Raw genomic sequence first — 21,545 nt, forward strand, 5'->3', positions numbered from 1 at the left:
AGCATCTTGCCGATTGCAGTGTTAGAGAAGCGCACAACTTTATTCTGACTTCTCCGACCGGTTGTCTCCTTCTGGACGATGAATACCTTGGACCCATGTTCTGACGGTGATATAAATAATGATGTGAGCTCACTCTATGTAGAAATAATCGACAAGAATCGATCGTACTATAAATGCACGATTTGTGGCCTAAAGTTGTCGAGGAAACAAAGACTCGGAACTCACTTGAGTTGTGTTCATGGCAAAGGTGAGAAATAACTCAAGCAAATCACAATTTTTTAGGAGTTTCAAATAAAGTAAATCGAAGAAGTCATTTAAAAGGTGTTTTTTTCTCAAAGGGAACAGTGACTACCTCTGTCTTGTCTGTATGCCAAATGTTTGCAAAGTGTGCGGATGATCCACAAGTGTTGGAACTCTTCCAAAAATGTTTTGTAAGAATAAAAAAGCAAAACAAATTACAGCAATCAGTCATGAAAACAGAGCAAAAAAAACTGAAAAAAAAACAGCAACAACAATCATAAAAAAAAAGATTAATTAGGTGTTGAATTTGTTTGTCTAAGGCATGAAATTTCTACTAAAAATAATGTAAACAAAAAGTCTCTGACAGTGTGTTTTAGGCAACTAAGCTTCTAAGGTTTTCTAACAAAGGAAACCAGTAATGTGAGTTAGGGAAGTAACTTATGTTCATAACTGACAAAGTTCTTCAAGTGTAGATAACAATGTAATCATTGTTACACATATGGAAGTTGTGTAACAAGGAACAACTAATGAATGTTTGATGATTTTGGCACATCTGTGAACATGAGACATTTTGCATCACAATAAAAACTTTTATGCGCATGGAATCCAAGAGTCCTTTGAGGTTAGAAAGTAAATCTGTGATATGAATACATTGGATTAATTGGCAATTTGCATTTAACAAAATTGACGACTGCTTTATGAGAAAATCCATATTAATGTAGAGATTTACTAAAACTTAGTTTGAATAATAAATCTTATGATCTTTAAGTTATAAACATATACATGTATGTATATCTCTTGGTAAATTTTGTATAGCATACCTTCTATTGAGCCAAAGTTTTAAGCCTCTAAAATTACCCCTTTTCTTAAAACCCTCACATGCAAGGTAATGAGAATTTCTTGGAATTTATGTGTACCTCAGAGTTTTTATATTGCCTTAAATTCAATTTCCAGAAGTTCCCAAGAATTCCACCCTTCTTAAATTATAGGCAATTTGTATAGCTGAGAATTCCTAGGAATACCTAGGAATTCAAAGTCCTCACAAAACTGGAGTCTTCCTTTCCCAGAAATTCCCAGTTTCTTAAATCAGAGCTTATTTGCATACTAAAGAATTTTTGAGAATTCCTAGGAATTCCTAGGAATTCCCAGAAAACTGGGAATTCAGTTCACAAGGGTATTCAGCCATTTTGATAATGACACTATGTTTGCTATTGAAAACTACACTCTGTTTAGAAATGATGTTAGAATGGTAAACAATAATGTGACACCATTTACTGGAATGGAAGTCTGTAGTCAGATTGATTTTTATCCTGGCTACGCATACTCTAGAAATTCCAATGGTATTGAAATAACTGCTGTCAGATTGGTTACTACTTCATATATCCATATATTTGGAATATACTGCTTACCTAGTGTGCCACTGTCACAACTCTGCCAGACTTTATCTGATATTCTGATATCCCAGTCACCACAATTCAATTTAGTCATTGGTTATTTTTAATGTTAATTGGAACATTATCATAGAAAGAAGGCCTTTATGTAATCTATTTATTAGAGACCATAGATATGGACAGATGGTATCATTTTACACTACCACTAACAAAACTTGTATCAATCACATTTTTGCCAATTTTCAGCACATAAAAGTGCTAATACTAGAAACATACTTTACAGATCACAAATCAGTTTGTGCCCCTATTAATAGTTTTAGTGTAACATAACATAGTGCTAAACATTTGACTGTAATCAAAGTACAACAGAGGAGATTATTGCAAGCTTTGTAGTTCAGAGAGCTAGATTAGTTTGAAATACTTATTATAAGGAAATGCGACAAGAGTACATTGAGGTGTTAGGACCAGTTAAAATTTTACTAGCGAAGTCAGACAATGCAACAATACTGTGATTTTTTATCTAAGAAATTTTATTGGCTTTTTCAGAATAAAAACACTACAATGAAAACAGAACTGTCTCAATCTAGGTAAGTATATACCTGCTTTCATTTCTCTATCTTAACCTTTTCAACAAAATAACGCAAAAACAGATTCATTTGAAATAGTTCTGCACAACTGTAACAAAAAAAATTTATAAACTAGAGAAATGCTATTTTACTAGCAATTTTTAACAACATGTTATAAACTCCTGTCTCTACTTTTCTTCCTCCAGAAACTATTGATTATCTTCAATACTCTTATTCATTTACTTTCAGAGAGAAGATCAAAAGATCTACATTCCTAAGTAAGTTGCAATATTTTTAATTAATCCTTATCTGGTAATAGCAACGATTAGTTGCCAGAAATGAAAAAAGCATGATGAAATTAGATAGATTGCCAATTTCAAGACTGCTGATGTTTAAGGGTGATATGTTATAGTGGTTTCAAGTTTAAAAAGTTAGAGGATTTGTATGGAAAAAAATTTTCTCATGAGCAAGCCTTGCGAACCAGCAACTTTTGCGCATACAAATCCCCTAATTTTCTCAAACTTTCAAACCTCTATTTAATTTTATGCTTAAGCATCAGTGGTCTCAAAATTGGCAACCTTACTAATTCTATCTTGTGCTTTTCATTTCTTGCAGCCATTTTATGCTAGTACCTAAGTTTATGACTGAAGTGTCATGTGACCATGTCATACACGTGAAAGTTTATAGATCAACTGAGTGATACAGTGTATGATCTAAATCAATTTCTTGATTTTTTTCATCATAAAATCTACTTTAGTACACTGTTCAATTTGTAAACAGACTAATTAATTCAAATAATCATAACTATTTCCTACCTAATACTCAGTAACTTTTTCCAAACATTGCAGCCCTCCAAGGCTATGTCCACTCTTTGACTGAGGTAATGACCTCTTCGAACAGGAAAACAAACTATTTGAGATTCAACCTACAAATTGACAACTCAGAAACATAACAGTTGGTCTGCTATGTTTCCAAGTGCATGGAATTGTTGCTGTCTCAACTAGATGTAAAAACCATTGAAAATATTCTACTTAAATCTGGCAACCAAAAGATGATTGCTGACAAGGCAAGCAAGATCATTTGCTAGTTCTTACCAGCTGAGTGAAAAAAGAACTAAAACATTCATCATCTTATATTTTGACAATCATTAGAAACTAATTCTAACATATTTAGAGAGAATTTTCTCTTTTTTTCCCCATTAATTGTACTTTGTGTGGTAGATGAAGTATTAATGAGCCATATGGCTGTTGAAACATTTTGGGTCAGACCTTCATTAAATGTCCTTAAAAAAAAACATGTTAAAAATCACTTACATGGCACGTTATTGTTCAAGCTGGAACAATTCCATGTTGCACGTTATTGTTCCATTTAAACTAATGATATACTACATGTTATTGGTTAAGTTCTAGCTATTGAGTATTGCTCATTAGTGTTCAAATTAAATTAAACAAACGATATTCCATGTTATTGTGCAAGGAAGAGTTATTGCATATTGCACGTTATTGTTCAAGTTAGAGCAAGTGGAGATTGTACGTTATTGTTCAAAGTAAAACAATTGCACCTGGCTCGTTATTGTTCAAGAGAGAGTGATTGCACATTAAACCTTATTGTTCAAGTTAGAATTATTGCGTTTTGCATGTTATTGTTTCAAATTAGAGCAATTGCCAAATGCATATTATTGTTCAAATTAGACTCAATGCAAATTCAAAGCGAAAAATCCCAATCCCAACTTTATACCTTAACAGGTTATTGTTCAAATTATGGAAATTCTCTGAAACAAGTTTATACTTATCAATCAATCCACTTAATATTTTTAATTTGCTTCGTTTTCAAGTAAAACATTATGCATACTTTGTCGTCATTCTTTTTTCTGAACCTTATTTTACATAGGTAAACAAAATCAACCCGTCGGCTTTAATATGTTTTAGCCCTTCTGAGGGCCAGAGGTAAACCAAAAACACATTTACACCCGCCAACACCCTCTACCTATGTGTGTGCATAACAAAGTTACATGGTCAAATCATGCAAATTTTATATTGTCCGTAAGAGTGTTTGCATGATGTTTTCCAGACCATGACATGTTTAGCATCACGTGATTGCTTGTTTCGTTGCGTTTGTAACAAGGTACATTGTGCACTGAATGAAGTCCAAAGACACGTCGTTGAAGTTACAAATTGCTTGCTAAATTTTTCCTATTTTATCAGTTCTCTGAGTCTAACTACATTTGATCCTGACGTCTCAAATTAAGACAATCTACAATGTCGTTGTTGATGTCCGCTAATCCTATTCTAGTCAGTGCCACCATTACTCTTCTGATCGTCGCCATTTCGCCGTTCTCTTCGTACCATTTTTGTAGAACTTTATAACAGCATTCTTCACAGCTATCTTTCTCTTCCTCAGATATCGCATCAATTCTTCCATCTATAAACCCCAGCTCTCTTGCCAGGTTTTTCCAATGATACTCCGCTTTTTCTAATACAATTTTCTTCACGTCCCCATTCGTCTTCAATGATTTGCAAACAGCATCTTTACCTAAAAAGGCGGAAACGAATATGATAAAAAATTCCAAATGGACCGCGTGCATGCTGCATTCATCACCAGAAACATGCCGCTAACTGATTAACTACTTGTATCACAAACCCGTCTCCGAGACCAAATCAACCATGCTTAGCCCCTCTGCAATCTCGACTCTGTTAAACCTGGACATGACTGCAAGGAAGACTCACCGTAAACTCCCCTTGTTCTAGTTCCCAGGCTGAGCCCAGACCACGACAAGATAAACTACCCTGGGAGTAAGTCGGGGCTCATCCCTGCAGCCAGAGCAAGACATTTCTTTGAAGGTAGAACCTTGCGCTCCCATTTACAAGAATGACTAACATTTTGCAGGGGGGCTCCGCAGAGGGGCTTCGCAGGGTACGCGACACCAAGAAATTGGAGCAACAGTCATACTTAATCAAAACTGTTTAGAATTTGGGATATGAGGGTGATTCTCCATATTGTACATCCTTACAATCTAAATTTCTCCCGTAATATCTGCTTCCAGAAACAGATGAAATAAAATTATTTGTGAAAGTTCGTCAATTTTCTTCACCTAAACTCCAGACAATGTATGAACACAGTGAGGAAAATTAAGGCGTTAATAACTTATAAGAGTAAAGGTTATGTGTGGACAGGTGAACCCATCATCCTTTAGAGCTCAATTCAAATGAGTGTCATGAAACCTAAACCAAATTTATATCACAACTGCCGATCAGAGAAAAATAGTACCAGGAGCTTATTAAAGCTAGAACAAGTAAACCGCTCATAGCGTGGAGAAACGCGAGCGACAAAATCGCGATTGGTCTCACTTTTGATTTTGGTCAGTTGAATTAGAAAAAGTGGCACCAGTTTTCGGAACCAATTACAAAGAGAAGTAAAACAAAACGAAACTAATCTTGGATTACTTTTCACACTCAAATGCAAACTGCTTGAGCTTTTAAAGTCGTTACCTTCTTGAAGTCGATCCACCACAAATCCGTATTCATTACAATTACTCAGTTCCTTGACGAGGGCTTCAAAGCACTTATCTTGGATCTCGATTTTCAATCCTGCAAGAGCCTCATAGAAGCTTTGTATTGTCTGCTTCTGATTTATATTGCCTTTGATGAAGCGGGAAAGGAGATCGTCATACACCTTTGAACCAACGAATTGTCTTCCAATCTGAAGAACATGCTCAGGACGCGGATTTGACAAGACTTCATCATTGACAGGAATACCAAAAAACTCCACTGGGGTTCGCTAAAATCACATTAAAAGTAACGAGTTCCCATTTAGATTTGTAAAAATCTACATTTTTGATTCTCAGGGCGCATATGTTTATTTTCTACGAATTCCGCCCTGTATTCTTTATACATGTATGATAAAATCCATCTGAAATGTTACGTGATCGTATTGCATTTCCTTTCCTTTCCTTTTTTTTTTTTTTTTTTTTTCATTTTTCTTCTCTATTTCATCAACACGCAAAACTGTCCCCTGAAAAATGTCAGCTTTGGATATACACTCTACCGTACTGTTGATCGGAATTTTGCTAATTTCATCCTCAATATCGTTGAACGGAAAGGAATTATATTAAAAAACACATTAAAAAATTATACAGCAATCAAAAAGGCAGTGACAAAGTGTACCAAGGAAGTTACAAATAAACCTCTTACGTTCAGCTTTCTCTTGAGAGGCGATAATCGAAAATACAATTGACACAGCAGAGTACTTTTTTCAAACTTCGGTGTTTTGAAAAACTCCACCCCTGAAAGTCCTCTGTCATCAATAACACGGATTGGAACTTGAACTTTATGGAGCTCATCACTTATAAACCTGTCGAAAATAATTCTCATCAGCACGAAAAAGGATGTATTTATTAGCAAGAATCGTTTCCGTTTTTCTACAGAAGGAAATAGCACGGATGTTATCAAAACGTCGAAAGAGGAACTGGAAACGGGGAATGGGGAGCGAATGTACAGCGGTAATCTGCATCAGAATTTAATCATTTCCCCGGGTTCCACTCCTCAATGCCCGATTTCTATAGCATCTGCAATCTATATCAGAAAGACACTAAATTAATGAAGTCAAAGTTTGAGTTAAATTCTATCAATAACAGCTTAACTTTGATTTTCTGCTGATTGTTGTTTTAAGTTTGATTAAACAAAATCCCTACGTTTCCGGCCTTCTTTGAATTATTTAATGAAAACTTACTAGTAAAAAAACTTCAGACTGATAGCATACAGAGGGTTTTTCTCAGTGAAGCGTATCTAAAAACTTACTGGAGATAAAATTCCTCCATGTCAACTTCCTCAATCGCTCGGATTCCTTTTTTGAGGGAGACGTATGCTTTATCACGCCCAGGAATCATCTTGATGTGGGAACTTGAATCGCTCGGAGTGGGCACATTAGCCTGATTCTTAATTTCATCCCGTACCTTTTCTCTAAGTTGATACGGGCAACAAATTAGGTGCAAGATGTCTTGAGAATCAGGGCGGTCTTCGGGAGGGAAGTAGGCGAAGAACACTGCCAGCTGAGGTTGGGTCCAAATAAGGCTCGACAGATATGCGATAACGCATTGATAAGTGGAGCTATCTGCAAGCCAGTCAATCAAACACGAATACCTGTAATGAAAGTCGAAGAACTGTATTTAAACTGCAATTAATCTTAGCACCAGATCGGATCTGCAGGTACATTCCTCTCCTTGGCAGCCGTTGTTTGGGATTTCAGCATTGTCTGCCCAAATAACAGTAGATAAGAAAATTGAGTTAAGAAGAGAGTGCCTTTTCCTTTGTTTAGAGGATGGTATGAAAGGTGCAAAAGACAGCATCACGATGGTAGTACGCGAGATAGGGTTTCCTTTCATAAAGTAGATCTAATACTTAGAGTTTTGTCCAACTTTGTCTATCGTTTGCTTGTCTTTACATTCGAGGGGGGAAAAATGCAGATCCCTTGGCTCAGTTCGGAGTTCCAATACCTTATTCATTCGGAATCAGATACATGCTAAAACTCCTATTCTCTATCAGTTATTATGTCTACAGTGCTTGCTTGATGAATCATCCTCACTTCGATATTTTCTTAACCTAGTCTAAAAGTTGATCGAAAAAAGTTCTGAGATTACCACATTCTAATTATCAACAGGAAAATAGCAGTTTATTTCCTTGATATACACGTTCAGAAATACCCCTAATTAGGGGTTCACATGTTCGAGGGCCTGCCACGCTTTGGAAACTGGCCATATATGCATTTAGCGCAATGAATAAACAAACGTACCCAGAGAAGCGTTCCACCTCGAATTTGACTGTCGTCCCGTCAAACGTCACTGGTTTCTTCAAATCTTCAGTGATTTCCCTCCATTCCTTCTGTTCACCATCAGAACTCAGAAACAATATTCTTACCCGGCATGCCGTTGGATCAGGGGAGTCATGCCGCGTGTCTCCCAAAGAAACTGGCAGCGTAATGGTAACAGGCTTCAAGAACTCAATCGGTTTGTGGCAAACTATTCGTAGTATAGGTCCAATAAGTATTTCGTTAGCCTCAAACTCTTCACGTGGTACTTCTTGCACCTAAAGAGAAATTATGTCGAAAGGAGTAAATCCAAGGATTCATTACGGTAAAGAACAAGTTACGTTGCGGTAAAGTAAAATGGAAAAGCGGAGAATTTTCTCCACCTTTATTTTCAAATTTAGTATTTACGTGTTGCACAGACCTTCAACAGTGGAAGACAGACTCAAGCAACAAACAGAAGGTAAGAAGTAAATTTTCAGGAAACAAAACGTTTTAGTCCCAAAATTTACCGATTCTTGTCATTAGGACTTCGCTCGTCAAACGACTCGACACTTCCACCACTAGATCTTAAAGATAAACAATCACGAACGTTTACTGTAACGAAACTAGATGCCCCTCGCATCTGTTATATTTCAGGAAAATTCTGTACCTTCAGTCGAAGAGGAATCCTTGTTTTCGAAGTAACAGCATTTTCCGGGATAGTAACACTTATACTTGGATATTTAGGCAGGGCAAAGGAACCGCCATTTGATGTAATCGTGAATTCAGGGGAAAGACGGAGACGACTCACTACTGCATATGTGGCACATTCTGTTATATCCGCTTGCACAACAGGAAAGTGTAGGTTGGGAATATCTTGGCTGGATTGATATTCTTCTTCAAAATCTATATCAATAAAACAGAGAACAAATAAAATATAGTTTAAGTTAATTTTTAGGTAACAGAGCTCATTCAAGTGTAAACCTGGGTGAACGATCCAAAAGAGTCTTGACCAAGCAATACAAGGAAAGCTACACATCGAATTCTTTCTTTGTGGTCCACCATTATTAAGAGTCGCTCTGAAAAATGTCTCCACAGTATTTTAGCGCGTAAATATTTATTCCGTGTTCACCGTAAGGCTAACAGCACCAACTTTGACTGTTACCAGTCGAATAATATTTGGCTGCACTAGTACTGAGGTATGCGTGGCTTGGCAACTAGCAACTTTTAAAACAATCTAGCATACTCGTGAGCCACGTTTAGCGGGAGGAAAAGTATTTAAGCGTGACTTGTACTTAGGGACAAATTGATATGCGACACGTGAATTTTACTGGAAAAGGCGAGCGTGATTCGCGAAATTATGAACCAGCGTGAGGCGTGATTTGCCTCCTGAAATATACGTATTCCGTGCTTTTTTTCCTTCATTTCGTGAAAACCTCAAGATTTCCTTGAAACTTTGTACACAAGAAGAGAGATTTGAAGTTTTCCCTCTATATACGTGAAGCCTGAATTTTACTAAAATCTATTCGTGAAATGGGATTAGAGCCCCCCCCCCTACCCCACCCCTTTGCTACCCTCCGTAGATATTCCTGGAAGCAGATCCTCTCGCAGATCCACCCATATTCGACCAACACCCTCAATATCAAGTTTCTTTATCCGTAATTTAACATTAACACATTTGAAGGCTTTTCGTCCAACCTGAGATAGTTTTGAAATCTTCCACATCGGTCACTTCTTCCCATGCACCAGTCTCGTTGTCATTCCGTTTGTACAACACCAACTCGTAGCCGTGTAGGCCGGGAGAACTGTGAGTGAATGACATCTTAACTTCAGCTTCAAATTTGAAAGCTTCCTGACTGTTGGAGGAAATCTCAATCACGTTGCTGACGAGAGCCTCGTGCTCCTGCAAAGGCGGGGACAGCACCGTGGGTTTCCATCGATGGACCGTTATCAGGGTGGGCTCAGATACAGCATCACGGGGGAAGGCTAGGTGTACAGCCCCTAGCTTGATGTTCCAATGCACGTCCTTGCTAGTGAGTGTTCCTCTGCAAATAATCACAATGCCATGAATGAGAATGGAATCACCTAGATAGAAAAGAGAATTTTTCACTCGATTGTAATGCACAATGGTATCAACACAGTCTTCATTTTCGTTCAGTTTTTTCGTCAAAATTCCTGGATTGCACGCTGGCTGCCAAGCTCAGGTCCGGTATATCTAATCCAGCAAAATTTGGAAAAATTCCCCCTTAAGACGCTCTTTAACCCTTTAACTCCCATGAATGACCAGGAAAGAATTTGTTCTTACGATGACAATACAATATCAAGCAGACAAGTGATGAGAATGAAGGAAAATATTAATTAGGGGGTTATTAGTTGATCCACTACCAAATTCTCCAAACTAACATCACAGGAACTATATAGCAGACAGTTAGGAGAATTACAAATGAGATCTTGGAATTAAAGGGTGAAGAATGTAGCCATTTGTCCTAAACGCACAAACACACTAAGAAAAATAAAATCAATTTGTTACGAGTCCAAACTTGTTTCGTTCCCAGGAGCCAACAATTTAGCCGTCTGCCGCGACCTAAGCCGGCAGTACGCAGTTTGGCATGACATGTAACTGCCAATCTTTCCCTTTCTTACTTTCTTCTTTCAGCTCACAACTGGGGCGAACGTACAGCTTTCTCAGGCCCTATACCTGAAATTGCTTACGGCCCTCAAACAACGATTTTTACGTGTCTTTTTTCCAATGATAACCCACAGGGCCACATAGGTCATTTCTTGTAAATAATCGTATCCTTGTGTTTGCGCAGAAATTTCGAGGATCGTCACGGGGCAAATTGCAACTCGTTAGAAAGAAATGTAAAGCGAAAGGTTGTTTCGACTTCTGAAAAATCTATTTTGGAGGAAGATTATCGCTATTCTGCTGCTGTTTTAGAAACTTTTGAATTTTTCTCAAACAAACTGTCACTTGACCAAGGGGTTTCCTCATGTTTTTCATCGCTTACTTCATCCTTCCAAAGAGCAGTAGCTTGGTAAAAATGATTTCCTTCTCCGCTGACGAAGACTTCTCTCCTTTCAGACGTCAACATAATCCAATCCATTTATGATAATAATGCGGCGAAAAAGCATCGATATCTCTCCTAACTTGTTCTTTTTCTTTTTTTGGACGTCGAAACAGCCTTCGGCCATATATTTCCTTATAACAACTTGCAGTGTTTGCCTGTAACGATCCTAGAAATCTTTTCGCAAACACAAGGATCTGATTACTGGCAACTCATTCATTTCCACTCACTCGTGTATCTTTATCCTATCTGGTTCTTGTTCCTGCTCACTTTCTAACTCTTCGCCATCTTCTTCTTGAATTGTTAGTTGTTGCACTTGCCCACTGGCCTCTGGAATCTCTTCACCACCACTTCTAAAGAGGGCTAATACAATATTGAAGTTATTGTTTTGTTTGATGCTACAATTGGATATGATTCCTCAAGGAAAGAGGAAGCTGTTCACTGCATGAAAAAAACCACACCATGTAGCGGCTGATTATGAAAAGAATTTTGGTACACCATTAATTCCAATTTATTTTTTTGGGTAGTTAACTGAATAAAATCTAGTTAATTAGTCTGTAGATTCCTTCAACAAATTAACAGAGTCTACTTGAATACTATTTAGTGCTACTTGTAAGTTTGTGTACAGTAGTGCATCTCAAATTGTAAAACCAAGTTATTAGTATCTGCATGAACTGCACAAATACATGTCCACTATACATGGGCAGTTTATTATACAAATAAAGCTGCCGTCAATGGATGTTGTTAAAATAACTCATTTCCAGATGCATCTCCGTTCTGTGTTACTGACCATCAATTCTCTCTTCTGGGTCAGTCATCACAGAAGATCCAACAGGAGATAAATATTCAAAACGTTTTTCAAGTGTTGGGAATATATATTTCAGGACTGTAAATATATGAAAATCATATATGTGAACTGTGGTTGAAGAAACGAATACGGCAGCGGTCCTCGCAGTTATGAACACTACTTAAGTAGTAGTGAAAATAAGGAGGTCATGGGTTCAAATCCTGTGCAGGCCTGAATTTTTTTTTCGGGCCTTATTTTCACTACTTGAGTAGTGTTCATAATTGCGAGGATCGCTTCCCTGGTATTCGTTTCTTCAACAGCAGTTCACACATATTGTTTTCATATATTTACAGTCATTTATTCACCACTTTGAGGGTTTACTTGGAGCCAACATAATGAATGGCTCCTAATTGGCTTGTTAGCTCAGTTGGTAGATCGCTGCACCAGTAACGCAGAGGTCATGGGTTCAACTCCAGAAAAGACCTGAATTTTTTTAGGTCTTAATTTCAGTACTACTTAAGTAGTGTTCATAACTGCGAAGATCGCTTAGATATTTCAGGATTGAACTAGTAAGTGACCTGAACAGAAAAAAAATCAAGTGATTAAACATATCACTTATCCCATGTGGGCATACCTTAACTAAAGCCTCAACCATCCAATTTATTATTTCACATTTGTCTTCATTTAGTTTACAACTCATCTTCAGTCAATCCCCAGAAAAAGCATCATAAAAATAGCTTCACAAGTAACATCCTTTAACATTAACACTCAGTCTTACATAGTTTTAAAAATATGAGTTGTTTCTGAAAAAATCAGCAACTAGTACGACAATTTCTAATCGATGTTAAGGTCAACTAAAACATAACCTCATACTTAGTACTAAGCAACTTGATTTCATATTCACTGTACATAAGAGCAATTTCTGGAAAAACTATACCATTCCTTAAGATCTCATTTTGAAAATTCATCTCTTCGTCAAATTAAATGTACAATATTACAGACCATAAGCTTTCAGCCAACTAACCAAGCAGTTGATGTATCCGCCTTTCTCACATATTATACTTTGGTCACCCATATCAAGGTACTGCATAAGCACTAGAATTGGCAATAGCCGTCACTAGCAAACTGTAATGCCAGTCACTAAAATATTACATTCCAGAAAGTTAGTGTTGTAATACTGCATAAATTAGCATATATTCTTGTATTACGTGACTCATTGTTTTGTAGTCAGACCTCGCGGTCTTTCGGTCAGCCGCCATTAAAGTTGTTGAGTTGTGTTTAAGCTCGGTGTGCTTATGTTGATCGTAACAGTAAGCAGTTCTTCACAGATTCTGACCCAAAATTTCTTAAAAACTGACCGAAAAGTTCTGAGCCACAACAAAACTGATATTTTTATAGAATAGTTTAGTTGCTGCTGGCAATAAATTTTGTTGTTTTCAAGTAGTCTGCTATGATCAGACTCGTTTTTCATCTTTTAAGACAGATAATATGTTTGGTGTGAAAGACCCTATCCCTTGTGGGCTTCGTACGTGTACGGTTTACAAGTGTTTATGTGCGGGCTGTAATGCCTGCTATGTCAGCGAAACCTCTCGGCATTTATTCACACATTTGCGTGAGCACTTGGTCAGTGATAGGACCTCTCACATTTTCAAACATTTACATAATTCTCCACAATGTCGCACTCTATGTTCTGATGAGTGTTTTCGCGTCTTAGATCACCCTTCCACAACTTTCTAACTTAAAATCAAAGAAGAAATTGATGAGTTATCCCGTGTACTGTCAAACCTCGATACTCGGCTATTCACTTAAATACGAGAAGCTTGAATGAATATTTCGAACAAAGTTGCAATCTTCTGGATTTCGTTTTATGCAAGTTTGATTTTATTGGTTGCTCCGAAACATGGTTCTGTCTGAAACTGATATGGGCTGACATGGTTTGATGCTACTCTGGCTTAAAGATTTAATGAATGTTACCGTTAAGTTACAATTCACAGACCCAACTTTGCGACGGTCCTGTTCAGTGCCTTCATTAGGGGTGATCTGACTAAGATCTTTGTGTCGCAAATAGTAAATTCAAGGCCGCTTGAGAAATATGCAGAAAAACATGCATCCTCAGGCACTCTCGCTTATCTTGTTTATATTCACTATGCCTTTCCTTTCCTATCCCGCCTGAATGAGCACAAGAAAACCGTTTGAGCCCCAGTATTGCTGGTCAGCGGTAACGAAGCCCTCGTCCTGTTCATTGAGTAGCTACAGACTTTAATCATTGACCTTTTGCACATCTTTAACCGATCGAACGCCTGTTTTCATTAATGAACGCTTGAAGGATGCGTTCAAATCTCCTATGATGGATTCAAATGCAAGCGCCTGTTAAGGTTCTTCGATAAAAAACTACTGCCGTTCTTTACAGGATATGAAACTGAACATGCGAAGCTCAACAGATCGAGGAAGCTGGAAGGAAGACTTATAAAGCCTTCATGCTGCTTTACGGCACTCTCTTTTCTTGTTTGAATCAATGCTAAGTCACGGATCAGTTTGCAAAGACCGCTCGAAGCTCAGAAAAACAACCAGCCATAAAGAACTGATTTGCTTAAGATCTGAAAGAAGATCGACAAGATCAGCAGCAAAAGGTTCTTCAAACGTATGGAGTCCTCAACACAATAATTGAAGAGCATCCCCGAAGCATGGCCACAGATCGAATACTCATTTAGATAAACAATTCAGAGTAAATCTGAATAAACATCGTTGCTTTACCCACGTACCCAGCTTACCTAAACAAACTTGTATGCTGTCCAAAGTTTGCACCCATTTTGCTACCTCAGAAAACCATCGGCATAAAGATAAATTTGACCACATATTTGCGAGGTGTGTAAAGTAAGGTCAGCTGCATAACAGCGCCCAACATTTAGCACGTAAGCAAACATGGTGCAAAGATTATCTTTACCACTGAGCAAAAATGAGCGAAATTAGGCAAAAGAGAAATTTGTTTGATATTTGCTCAACATTTGCAACCCAGGCAAATCTATTTTTCCGTCCAGTGTTCATCACAACGGGTCATGGTTAGTTAAGGGTCGGAACACTTATTTGAAGACAAAGTGAAAACTGAGTACCTTTGGCTTAGTTACCTTTGGCTTCATTATTTAGATCACTGCAAGCTCTCTCGTATTCTTCTTCCTCAATTTTTACTGTTAGTTCAACATTCTCCTCAGCTTCAGCAAGATGCTTAGCTCTGTCAGTCACCACGAAGTCGTACAGGCGTGCCTTGAGTGTACCGTCCTGGTACATATTCCACAAGGTGTTGAGTCCCTTTGAAGTGTTTGCCTGAACTGTGAAGCAGACGCCCTCTTGACCCAAGTCGGCGAGTTCTGTACCAGCGGGAAGAACCTGGTCACCAAAGCTTCCAAAAAACTGACTAACAGACTCCCAGTTGACCAAGATTTGAGCGAAATTTAGCGCCCTTTCACCAACTTTGAACCACGTCTTCAAGGAAACTATTGAAAATAAATTAAAACAAAATAAAAGGCAATTTTCAAAAGAAATCTTCTACCAAATTTCAATCAAAGAACGAATGTTTCGTTGGTAATTTTCTTAGACACTCCAATAGTAAGTAAAGCCTTTATACAGGCCCAAGTGGCCCATGGGGCCGGTGCTTAACTCCAGTTTTCTTAGCATGAAGCAGCCAGGAGTATTGCTACTCCCCCTGGGTGGGATGCTAGTCCATCGCAAGGTTACCCCCAGCACATTTGCTGGTACCCATTTGTACACCCGGGTGAAGAGAAGCACTGTGAGAGTAAAGTGTCTTGCCTAAGAACACAACACAATGACCCCGGCCAGGGCTCGAACTCGGACCACCCGATCCAAAGTCGAACGCACTAACCATGACGCCACCGCGCCTCCACAGTTCAGGAATAGAAGGAGTCGAATTCAAAGGTATGGAAAGAAATGAACGAAGACAACGCAGCTAAAAAATATTTTTCAGTTAGGATGGGGGTTTCTCACCTCTAGTCAGAAGATGTTTATGATGCGGATGATGGAGATAAGAAATATGTGTATGGTCATTGGTTTTTGTAAACCTTATCCCTTGCAAATTAACTGCGCTAATGGAATTAATATAGTCTGCAGAATCTTAATAGAGAAATTTCCAATTCTAAAAGCCGTTGGTGGCTTTACAATACAAAATACGATAAAAACTTTATTAACACTCGGGGGGGGGGGGGGCTTTTCGGTGTTAATCATCTAAAACTACACAGTAGGCTTTAGTATTTTTTCCTTAACTGGTGAGAGATTTTTATGTTCATTGCCTCGAATATAAATTAATGAGATTTGGGACAAGCTCTTCAGCCCTTTGAGAGAGTTTAGAGGACATGAAATGAGTTAGGGCAAACATCCCTTACCACCAGGACAGTAGCTTAGAAAAAGGTTATAAAGAACCTGAAACAGATCAGATCAGCTTTTCAAAGATGGATGAAGCTCCTATAAACAGTTCAATTCTCAGAGGATGCCGCAATTAACTCTTTCTCTATTTGTTAAGACGTTTGGCCTGATAGCCACACTTCTAAGTAAAGTGGGAATTACAAGCAAACAATCTACTGAACAACCATTTTACACTACTATTCTTTCCCCAAGACCAAACATTTGTATGCAACCCTGGGATCACGCATGAAATTAGCACAGCTACATTCAGACCAAGTTTAGCAAACGCTGAAGCTGGAAAAGGAGCCCAAAAGTATATAACAACAAAGGTTTTCTTTACATACAATCAACTCTCCTTTACAATTTATTCGTCAAATCGTATTTCCTGGGCACTACTGAAAGCTTCATCAAGGCAAGCTCTTTCTTAAACATGTAGATCAGTTCAGTTAATGATATTCACTTAGCAGACAAAGCGAGAAACAATAGTTAAAGGCAAATAAGGAAACATGGGTGCTGCACCCTTTACATAAACCATTTGAAAACGAAAGCGAGTAGGTATAGAGCAACTTCATGGCTACCCACCAGCATTATATGCCTAATTGAGAACTCTACAGGCTTGGGAACACTAGGGAATAAAGACAGTCTAGTAGTATCTTAAGAGCAGATTTACCAGCGTGCAGTCACCTATGTAAGTATGATAATGGTTAGTCTCCTGGTCCTAGTTGTACAAAGGATGGATAACGCTCTCCATCGGATAAATCACTATCCAGCGGATAATTGTCAACAAAATGTATGTCAACATACTTTATTGGAGTATACTACCGCTCTCCTAGCAGCGATATGGCCTACCTAACTAAACTGGTCCAATCGCTAGAAAAATTTCCACCATCATGTAATATCCTTTTGCTTGGGGATTTTAATCTACCTAATGTTAACTGGAACCTTGTAGCTCCATGGCAGCCGGACACTATCAGCGATTTCTTTTGCGACTCTGTTATTAATCGTTTTGGCCTCTCACAACTTGCGAATAAACCTACCAGAGGAGACGCTTTATTGGATTTAATCTTAACCAACACTCCTGCTCATTTGGCTTATGTTGAGATAGACTGTGGCCTTGGAAATTCAGATCATTTTGTTTCGACTTTATTGTCTTTATTTCCCGTCCACATCAAGCTCCAAAGATCGTTTACGATTACAAAAATGCAAATTGGGAAGGTTTTCGCTCTCATCTTTCCAATGCCCCATGGGGCAATGTATTCTTAGAGAACAGTGTTGATCAAATGTGGACTAAATGGAAAGAATTGTTCTTTGCTGCTGTCAATAAAAACATCAATACACATCATTTGAAAAGAAAAAGAAATGTTCCTTGGTTAACATCTTCGCAATTCGTCGCCTTTTTCACAAACGGAAACGCTTATGGAAAAAAGCTAAATCATCTCAACTTCAATCTGACTGGGAAAAATATAGGCAGTGTAGAAACAAGGTCAAATCTGAAATAAACAAGAGCTCTTGGCACCATGTTCAGTCTCTTCAAAACAGTAACAATCCTAAACGTTTCTGGACTTTCATAAAATCTAAGACGAAATTACGATCTATTCCACCTGAAGTATCCCTGGAGAACCAAAAGGCTTCAAACAGCTTCGATAAAGCACAGCTATTCAACAATTTCTTCTCATCGGTTTTTATAGAGAGTCCTGGTATTCCTGAGAAGTTACGTGACGATCTTCAACCTTTTACTGATCAAGTCATCTCAAGTCTACTTTGCTCTAAATCTGAGGTCGAGAAATTGCTCATTGGTTTAAACGTTACAAAAGCTCATGGTCCGGATGGGATATCAGCGCGTATGCTTCGCGAGGCTGCACCAGCTATATCAGAGTCCATGACAAATTTATTTAACTTTTCACTCCAATCTGGCACCTTGCCTGTGGAATGGAAATCTGCTCACGTCATTCCAATTTTCAAAAAGGGCCAAAAAGATCTAGTCAAGAATTATCGTCCTATCTCTCTTAAGAGTCTGATTGTAAAGACCCTGGAAAGACTGATATACAATCGCATTTTTGGATTTATTGAATCAAATAATCTACTTAGTAGTCATCAATATGGCTTTCGTCCTGGATGCTCCTGTACCTCTCAGTTGATACACCTTTTCCATGAATGGGCCAAAGCACTAGATAAACGCCTCTCTACCGATGTAATATTTCTGGACTTCGAAAAGGCCTTCGACTCAGTTCCTCACGACCGTCTTCTACTCAAACTAGAACGCTTTGGCATTACCGGCTCTCTACTTTCCTGGCTATCCAATTTTCTCCAAGGTCGATCTCAACGTGTTGTAATCGAGGGCTGCCAATCTGACTGGGCGCCTGTCACATCTGGTGTTCCACAGGGGAGCATTCTTGCCCCCCTGTTATTTATCCTATACGTCAATGACATCCCTGAATCTTTATCAAGTCCTGCAGAAATGTTTGCTGATGATATGTTAATCTATAATTACTGTACTCCATCTCAAACGTCCATCACTGCCCAGGAGAGTCTAGATAAAGTCACTGATTGGTGTGGCTCGTGGCTTTTAGGAACAAATGCTGACAAATGCGAGTCCATGAAGTTCACCAGGGCTAGAACTCCCTCTCCGTGCAACTATACTATTAATAGCAAGCTACTTACCCAAGTATCTACACACAAACATCTTGGGGTGGTTATTTCCAGTGATTTATCTTGGAAACCCCACCTACTGTCTGTTGTTGCAAGATCGAACAGATTATTGCGCTTACTCAAGCGGACATTTGGATCTCACTCTAGGGCTCTATTTACTGGTTATAGATCCATGATCCGTCCAATACTCGAGTACGCTTGTCAAGCGTGGAATCCTCACCAAGCATATCTGATTGAAAAACTTGAATGCGTGCAAAGGAACGTTACAAGATGGATCATTGATAAAGACACTCCGTATGAAGACCGACTGAAATCCTTGAAACTAGCGACACTAGTTCAGCGCAGAGAGTTTCTTAGTTTGATTCAGCTTTTTAAGTTCATTAAAGGACACTCTTCTGTAAACACTAATAATTACATATCCTTCAGTAATACGCAATCAAGAAAAAGTCATCAGTTTAAACTATATAAACCATTTTGCCGTACAGACATCTTTAAGTACTCTTTTTGGCACAGACATATCGACACATGGAACAGTTTACCGTCATCAGTAGTTGAACTTGACTCAATTAATGCTTTTAAGAAAGCTCTTAAATCAACATTTTTTAACTAGGCCTATAACTAAAAATTAAATTATTCTATGTATTATACATTATTTAACAAATAGAGAAGCCTTGACTGTGCTCTGTTCTGTTGTAAAGCACGCAGGAAGCGGCTAGAGCACGAAAGAAGTGTAGGGGGAAACACGAGACGTAGTCGAGTGTTTCTCCCCACTTCTTGAGTACTCTAGCCGCTTCCTAAGTGCTTTCCAACAGAACAGAGCACAGTCAAGGCTTCTCTATTTGTTTTATAATAAAATAATCCGTTAAATTCCCTAAGAATTACTTTCAATTTTCAAAACAAATCTTATTTCCAAAGCGAACAACAGTGTCGTCAGCATGCTCTATACTCTCATAAAGCACGCTACAATAAGCCAATCAGAATCCCTGTTAGAATGGTTCAAATAATCTGATTGGCTGTACAAGACTAAAGCTGTCAAAAATGTCAAACCATCAAGATTCAAAAACCATCAAAGTTCATATTCTGCAATAGTTTACAAACTAAAATAGCTCGGCATGTCGAATTTAACACTTTTGCCTGAAGTTTTTTAGTTTCTAATACAGGATCTGAAAGTGAAATGTTCAGTGAAATTCGGCCCAATCGTGGCTCACAAAAATACGCAAGTTATTTCACATGACAAGTAGAAAACAAACTGTTCAAGGCGAGTGAATTATGAAGGAACAACAGCCGAATTCACTAAGAAATGAAGATCGCTCGGAATGACAGCGCCGTAAAACTCGGTTGCAGTGACTGATCTGGCCTGCCACTCAACGCGTCGGAAAGGTAATCAGGGCAGGCTCTTATTTTTTCACTCGAAGGGTAGTCGATTTAGTTCCTGAGGCTTGCTCCATTGCGATGACCGAAGATCGCCATGATTAGGTAGCCGCGATAGACCTTAAGTCGCTCTGACACCGTCATGATTAATATGAATTTTAACAGTTATGCCAGGTTATATTTTTCATCATTCCTGTTTTTTTCTGTTTGAAATCGAAACTTTATATTATTATACAAGTGTTAGCTGTGTTTGGTTTTATTACCGCACGTAAACTCGCAATCTAACTGAGCGTGAAAACCGTTAAAAAAACTCGGACTGTCTATCTTGTGTTATCTTTGAGGATTTTTGTCTCTGCTCACGTTACAGTAACGTAAATTACTGCGCCTGGCATTTTTGCAAACCTTTGCTCTCTTGTTCCGAAATTTCACTTTCAATTAACGAAAGAAAAGCTAGAAAGAAGTCCCGGAAAAGGTCGGACATAGTACGATTTGGCAGATGGCGTGACAGCTTTAGCTCAGTTCTATGCTCTATACTCTCATAGAGCACGCTCTTTCAACCAATGACAGTACGTGTTATATCCGAGCTTTATTATAATTAGTTATAATTTTAAACAAAATAGTTATCTTAGATATGTCTTCTTTATTTAGATTTTATATTAATATAGATATATGCCTGTATGTAAAATGTTTCAGTATGTATATGTATATTGCATAGTATTAAATTTTTATATCTGGGGTATAGTTTACAATGAGGATTAAGTTCCTCCCTTCTATAACCCTTTTTTAATAATAATATGTTATATGTTATTATTTAAATAAAGTTGTTATATATATATATCTGATATTTCCGCAAAATAGTCTTATTGTAGATCGTCGGTATGCATTAATTAGTTTAGAGTGCTTCAGATCTTTGGTTTATTTATGGAGTTTGAAACTCTTCCATACTCATGCTCGACACTTAAATCACACCAATTTTAACTCACCTCCGATTCCTCTTCCACCAACAACCCTGGCTGCCGCAACAATGCTACGAGCTTGCGCTTAAATTGTAAGATTCAATGACAAATTAGGCAGGAGAATTGCAATAAATTGACAGAATTGGATTTAAATTTATAGCATATAACGCTTACTCGATGGACGCTATTTAAGCAAAGACTCTTAGATACTTTCCCGCAAAAAATGCGGCAAAATAAGAATTGCAGAGGACTAAATAATTGTTACCTTTCCTTCTTTCAAATTCATCCTCGTCAAGTCGTCGCTTCTCGAAATCCTGAACTTTCTT

The 21,545-nt window shown here is 38.0% G+C and overlaps 1 protein-coding gene and 1 long non-coding RNA gene across 2 annotated transcripts in view; one reads left to right on the forward strand and one right to left on the reverse strand.

Moving 5' to 3' along the window:
• The first annotated feature begins 104 nt into the window (after positions 1 to 104).
• LOC149053741 (uncharacterized) lies at positions 105 to 2,537 on the forward strand. The gene is made up of 3 exons (XR_016188219.1): positions 105 to 247; positions 2,178 to 2,218; positions 2,404 to 2,537. It is a non-coding gene; the product is annotated as an uncharacterized LOC149053741 (long non-coding RNA).
• Positions 2,538 to 3,978: 1,441 nt separating this feature from the next.
• Positions 3,979 to 21,545, reverse strand: part of LOC149053742 (uncharacterized) — a 24,555-nt gene continuing 6,988 nt past the window's right edge. The window contains exons 2-12 of the mRNA XM_089183630.1: positions 21,422 to 21,545; positions 21,247 to 21,303; positions 14,956 to 15,321; positions 11,274 to 11,406; positions 9,677 to 10,023; positions 8,649 to 8,884; positions 7,985 to 8,277; positions 6,994 to 7,335; positions 6,388 to 6,547; positions 5,686 to 5,974; positions 3,979 to 4,729 (exon numbers count right to left, since the gene is read on the reverse strand). The exon at positions 21,422 to 21,545 is cut by the window's right edge and continues 525 nt beyond it. Of these exons, the coding sequence (XP_089039756.1) occupies positions 4,416 to 4,729; positions 5,686 to 5,974; positions 6,388 to 6,547; positions 6,994 to 7,335; positions 7,985 to 8,277; positions 8,649 to 8,884; positions 9,677 to 10,023; positions 11,274 to 11,406; positions 14,956 to 15,321; positions 21,247 to 21,303; positions 21,422 to 21,545 (2,661 nt within the window). The 3' untranslated portion in view covers positions 3,979 to 4,415. The remainder of the gene's footprint in view (positions 4,730 to 5,685; positions 5,975 to 6,387; positions 6,548 to 6,993; positions 7,336 to 7,984; positions 8,278 to 8,648; positions 8,885 to 9,676; positions 10,024 to 11,273; positions 11,407 to 14,955; positions 15,322 to 21,246; positions 21,304 to 21,421) is intronic.

Source organism: Pocillopora damicornis, chromosome 1, assembly GCF_964200805.1.
Source record: "Pocillopora damicornis chromosome 1, jaPocDami1.2, whole genome shotgun sequence".
In the NCBI taxonomy this organism is placed as follows: domain Eukaryota; kingdom Metazoa; phylum Cnidaria; class Anthozoa; order Scleractinia; family Pocilloporidae; genus Pocillopora; species Pocillopora damicornis.